The 6,076-nt window shown below is 42.1% G+C and overlaps 1 protein-coding gene across 3 annotated transcripts in view; it reads right to left on the bottom strand.

The window, feature by feature from the left end:
• Positions 1-5,619: 5,619 nt before the first annotated feature.
• Positions 5,620-6,076, bottom strand: part of gabrb2a (gamma-aminobutyric acid type A receptor subunit beta2a) — a 39,338-nt gene continuing 38,881 nt past the window's right edge. For 2 of the 3 annotated variants that reach the window (XM_017424166.3, XM_017424164.3), the window contains one exon: positions 5,667-6,023. In XM_017424166.3, the coding sequence (XP_017279655.1) occupies positions 5,667-6,023 (357 nt within the window). Of the gene's footprint in view, positions 6,024-6,076 lie in introns of all 3 variants that reach the window. The other variant, XM_017424163.3, reaches the window with a different exon arrangement.

Raw genomic sequence — 6,076 nt, 5'->3', positions numbered from 1 at the left:
ACACCTCTTCTAAGACCGCCCCCTTTTAGCTTTGACAGGTGTGTTTGCATTCCTGTCTTTGGAGCTATTAGAGGAAATAAGAACATTACAGGCAGGAAGGCATCTGCCAGTTCTAAAGTGACTCAGCTGATGTTATTCTCATGAGGTTTTTGTTTAACACGGTGGAACAATGAGTCAATAGTTCAGGTATCACAACTTGTTTACTAGTTTATAACAGCTTATAAGCTGGTGTGAAGTAAAAAAATAAAATAAAATTAATAAAAACTGATGAGTATATACATCAAAACCACTCCTGTCATTGAGCCCCATTGTGAAAAGATAAAAGACCGAAATGTGTGACAGTCAAATATTTCCAGTGCAGGAAACCGATGCTAAAGATCTTAAAGAGATTAAAACTGACGGTTCAACACTGAGCAGACGGCTCAGAAAAAACAAACAGCAGGAATCTGCTTCGACATACCACAGATCTTCACACCAGCTGTAAAAAAAAAACAACTTACTGTTACTGTTACTTTCCTTTTGAGCCGATGTGTTGTTTTATGGAAGCCCTGAAATTTACTGTTATTAACAATACAGCTCAGAGCTTATGAAGCGGAGTTCTGTTTATGAATAATTAATGTCTTATCTGTTGTAAATTGCTCTTGGAAGAAGAAATTTAATTTTGACCAAACTAACAGCAGGTAACAGCTAGTCCGAGTGGGACTCTGACCAAAAGTGGACTGCTGCTGTCCTAAAACAAGTCCAGTCTGGAAAGTTTCATAGCAGTTCATACAAACACTGTTTTATAAACCTTTTAGTACCATTCAGTTTCAAATTACATGATTACTCCACCCAAAATGTTCTGACATTCCAACAGGAAGAGCCGCAGGCTGCTACAGCTAGATGGCCAAAAAACTGTCTGTGTAAACTCAAATCGGTGGTGACGTAAAGGTTTATAAAAACAGAATTTGCACGAAGTGCTTTGAAATTTTTGAGATTGGAGCTCTTTTAAAAATGGCAGCAATCCACTTTGGCCTTTGCTCCTCTTTGACTGGCTGTTAGCTTCGTCAATCCAGTAAATCCAGTAATAGTCTATTTCTCCAAACTGAGGATGTTTAAAGAACCGCCCACAGCAGCTATAACAGCGTTCCCAAGCTTTCCTCAAAGCCCCACTTCAATAGATGCATAATAAGAACATTAATAATTACTGACGAGCAAATCTTATGTTTGCTTGTTCAGTTTTCGCAGAAAGGCTAGAGGTCAGCTGCAGCAGCTCCCATGTTACCTTTTTTGTAAAGGTAATTAGCTTGCTGAGTGCTGGGAATCTGACCACATTTATTATGCAAAATAGGCCAGAGAAGTTCAATGTGCACGTGTGCAGAACTGTGAGATGGACAGTTTAATTGCACAGATGGCATGCATGTAGGATGCTTTCCACTTCCTCATATTAACATATGTTGTCTTTCCAAAACCGGCTGCCAAACCCTATTTAAAAAAAGAAAAAAAAAACCCTGACAGGAGTAGTCGTTTCTAAAATAAGTGAATGACCCACACCTGTAGTAATAATGTCAAACAGGGTTGTGGAACATATGTAGGAGGGACATTGAAGCTTGTTTCTAGGAATGTTAATCAAAATCTTCCACTCCATTCACTAATCATTGTTTAAAATGAGTACTTTTGTCCGTGTGCACACATGACACAACAGGGTTCCTCCCTCCCGGGCCAGCTTAGCGTGTTTTTCCATCACATATGTGTGGAACAGGGGAGTGGTGTGACGCGACTCTGTCAGACTCTCACCCAGTCAGCTCCGACCGGGTTTGGCTTGGTCGGCGCGCCAACTTCGCAGTGGCGCAGCTGCGAGTCCACACACACACACACGTGCACAAAACCAAAATACACTCTTGGAACTTTAACACACACATAGGAACACGTGTCTCCGCAGAGCAGAGGTCTGTGCGTTCCTAATTACGCCAGTGACATGGAAACACTACAAAGCAGGAAGCATCTGCCTCCCCTCGCCTTCCTCCATGTCAACACTAATGCCCCCTCTGAAAAGAGGAAAAAGAGAAAGAAAAAGCCAATTTAGCACGAACCATCTGTCTGCTGTTGTGAGGTAATTCATCTGTTATGTAGCAGTGCAGAGAGCATTTTAACCAGCGCATGTAAGAACAAGGTTAGGTGTCACGTTCCATCAGTTTTAACATCAAATTGCCTTTATAGGTACTTTTGCACTTTAGGTATTTCATTCCCAGGAGTGAAATGCTCTCACACACATAAACACGCTTACACACACATACCCGAACACAAGTGGTAGGTCTCAGTTGTACTCACTCTTTGTCTTTTTATCGCCCATCACCATGAAAGACAGGCAATCATGTAACTGCTTGTGGATGTCTGCAAAATATCTCGTGAACCTCTGGACAGATTGTATTTGAATCCCTGGGGAGTAATCATTGGATGTACGTCTACAACTGATCAATTTTTGGAGTCAATCCTATTCAAGATGGCCGCCAGAGCTGGTCAACCTTAGCGAACCCATAAATGGCTACAACTCAGTCAATTTTACGAGCATTGAGCTAAAATCTGGTGTGGTAGTGGTAGTGGTTGAGAGTCGTCTCCAACACGTACTCTGAGCGCTAACAGATGTTGGAAATGTTATCTTTTTTAAATTTGACATAAAAATTTGGTGTCAAAAATATATAAGCAACATATTTTATGAACCTTTGGATGGAATTTAATGAAACTCTCAGAAAGTAATCATTGGACGTACATCTGCATCTGTTTAACCTTTAGAGTCAGCCTGATTTAAGATGGCCACTACACCTAACCAACTTTAGCCAACACAGAACTCAGTCTATTTTACAGATACTGAGCTACAATTTGGTGTGGTAGTACCTGAGAGTGATCCTCAACACAATTAACATAACATTGACATATTGTCTGAGGTCTTTGTTTAAAACTTTGGCATCCAAGGCTGCCTTTCATGACAAAGCTTTAGACAAACATCATCTTTCTGTGTTGAAAAATTACAATGATGTGGCTGTTTTGATCAAATCTTTAAAATGACGTCATACACAAACTCATGCAGTATTGTGAGATTCTATGCAGTCCATTAAAGGAGGCGACTCTCAGCTACTACCATACCCAAGACATTGGTACAAAATGACTGAGTTTAAGCTATTCTCGTGTTGGCTAACGTCAATCAATTATGGCGGCCATCTTAAGTCAGGTTGACTCAAAAAGTTAACCAGTTGTAGATGCACATCCAACGATTACTTTCTGAGAGTTTCATTAAAGTTCAACCATCCGTTCACATGAGATATTTTGCTAACAGACAGACAGAGGCCACTACATGATTGCCCATCTTTCATGGTGACAGATATTAGGTATTGTAACCACTTATGTCCTCCTGGTCTTCTACAGCCAAAGTTAAACATTATTTCCTGCTAGAACAAAGTTCCTTCTGAATTTTTAAATATTCTGTGTTTTTTCCGTCATTAAATATTCACCAGCATCCATTTATGTGTTCGGGTCAGGAGACGCAGACAGTCTGCAGAGTGGAGGGAGGACGCAGCTAGAGGTCGAAGCTTGCATGGATTTTTCCTTTTATATACATATTCTTTCACTCTCTTTCAGGCGCTTTGGCCCCTGCAGCCAGACAGGGCCACAGTGGAGTCCGAAGACTGCCTCCACGTCCCTGGCTCTCTGCGTTAATGTCCCCCGAGGGCCCAAGGGTTGAGCCCAGACCACCACCGCCGCAGCCTCTTGCCTCAGCTCCTCCTAGTGCTAGCATCTCTGCCCCAGCCCTGCATTTTTGAAAGTTATTTATTCCTTTTTTTTTTTTGCCTTTTCTCCAATTCCTGCGTCGAGTTTGGTTGTTTGCAACGAGCCGAGGGCGCCCACTCCCTCACCACCACCACCCCCGGTACAACCACACAGGAAAACGGCCACCCGGGAACTCTGCAGTTGAAGTGATAGACTGAATCGAGTTTTAATTGAATTTAGATACATCTTCATATTCGATGACAGATATTACACAAGATATTTACAGTCATTATGAAATATTACAATTGGAATTTACAGAAACTTTGTACAAAATATGCCTGACTTCAGTATTTGCCTGGATAGTTGGGGGGGGTGTGGGGAGGGGGTGGGGGGGGGTCCTTGTTATGTCATTTCTGGAAATATTGACCCAAAAGTCTCTGGTTTCTGGAAGTTTCTTGAGTAAGCAGATGATTTCAGAGTCCATTAAAAAGGAAAAACCGAAAAAGAAAAAAAAAAGAAGAAGAAAGACAGAAAAAAAGTCCCAAAAGTACAGTCAGCAAAGTTGTGATTTATGTTTTATTTTCTTCTAAGTTTAGGTAGTTTGTCTCTTCTTTGAGTGAATGGAACATCTGAGCTGCAATTTAACTGCAAAAACAACAACAAAGAGCCATTTAAATAGAATAAATCTGTAGTATTTACACAATAATGTGAGTATTGGTTTATAAAAATGAATCATCTCTTTTTCTTTAAACATGATTTGTGTTTTTCTACAATTCTTTTTTTTTTCTTTAATCAACGGAAACCTAATCACAATGAAATGCATCTTACGTCTATCATTCAACTCTACTGGTAACGATGGTTGTGGGTTGCCATGTTTGTGCAGCAGCTTCGTTTTGCAATGAAACCTGGCTCTTCAGGAAAAAAAAGTTCTTTGCACCAGCTTTTGTGTAGATTTAAAGCCATTCTCGCCTCTGAAGCTTCTCGCACGATGGCTGAAGAGTCAAATGGAACAAAAAAAACAAAACCAAACCAAAAAAAAAAAAAAAAACAAAAGCAGAGCATCCATGTCCATACAGTTCTGCTCACTCACCAGACGTGACTTAAGACCCTTTCGAGTAAATGAGTTATTAAAGCTCCACCACTGGTGCTCAGAGAGGAGAGCGCCCCCCGCTGTTCGCCGTCCAGCGATGCTCCGATCGTCCATTCGAAGCCGAAAAAAGCTGCAAACTTCAACCGACAGAGGAAACTCAACTAACACAACTAAAATGCTCCACCGTCTTCGGCGTGATTGAAATGCAAATGAAATCCAACGTAAGCATGCTTTTAAAGAATGTTTCTGATATACAGTAATTATAGGAAAATAGACTATCAAGTATGACTCCTTTTAAAATTTTTTGTAAAGCTTTCCTGGATGCAGACAGCTCGGCTACAAAGTAAATAGATACTAAACAAAAGAAATCCTCAAAGTATATGCAAACACAAGCATAAATATTTGATCCACAGAGATTAAGCTACGAATGACAAATATTAGTGATATATTTTGAAATTCTGGAACAGGCACCGTTTCTGTCTCTTCAAAGCTCACTCGTCTGTATTTTTTTGTTCTTTTTCTTTTAATTTTAATTATTTTTTTGATTATTATTATTATTATTTTGAGTGCTCGTCCGTCTGTCGTTTGAAGATGTTTCCCAAATTCTGAAAGAGTCACTGCTGACTGAAGTGGGTGCTGCTGCAGTCCGTCTAAAAGTTTGTTGTTGTTTTTTTGTATTCTCCTTGTGTTGTTTAAAACCAGCTTTAAAAAAGTCAGCACACTGTTTTCACCTCACATTTCCCTCCTGCGTCTTCCTCCCCGACTCCCTCCCTCCCCCTCCCCCTCCCTCTTCACACGCCGACCACAAGCCGGCCTCCGGCCTCCACCGGGTTTAATGGACGTAGTAGAGCCAGTAGACCACGTTGAAGAAGGAGAAGACAGTGGGGAAGATCATCCTGGACCACTTGTCGATAGAGTTCACGTCGGACAGGTCTGGGATGTTCACCTTGAGCTGGGAGGCCCGTCTTCGTAGGCGCGACTTCTTCTGGGCGTGGCGCTCCAAGGCGCTGTGGCCGTAGTTCTGCCGGGCCATGGCGGCCCTGCGGTACTGCAGCGTCGTGCTGTCGTAGGCCAGCATGGTGTTGCGGGGATCCCCCGGCGCTCCCAGGCCCCGGGACAGATCCCCGGCGCCGCCCATCTCGTTCTTCATCTCCATGGTGCTGAAGAGGATGTTGTCGTCGGGGGTCATCTGTGTGAAGGTGCAAAGAACAGGCGGAGCCGTGAGACTTGACTGCGAGAGGA

Source organism: Kryptolebias marmoratus, linkage group LG9 (assembly GCF_001649575.2).
Source record: "Kryptolebias marmoratus isolate JLee-2015 linkage group LG9, ASM164957v2, whole genome shotgun sequence".
NCBI classification, from domain to species: domain Eukaryota; kingdom Metazoa; phylum Chordata; class Actinopteri; order Cyprinodontiformes; family Rivulidae; genus Kryptolebias; species Kryptolebias marmoratus.
The sequence above is the reverse complement of the archived record's forward strand: the minus strand, read 5'-3'. Positions and strand labels throughout refer to the sequence as shown.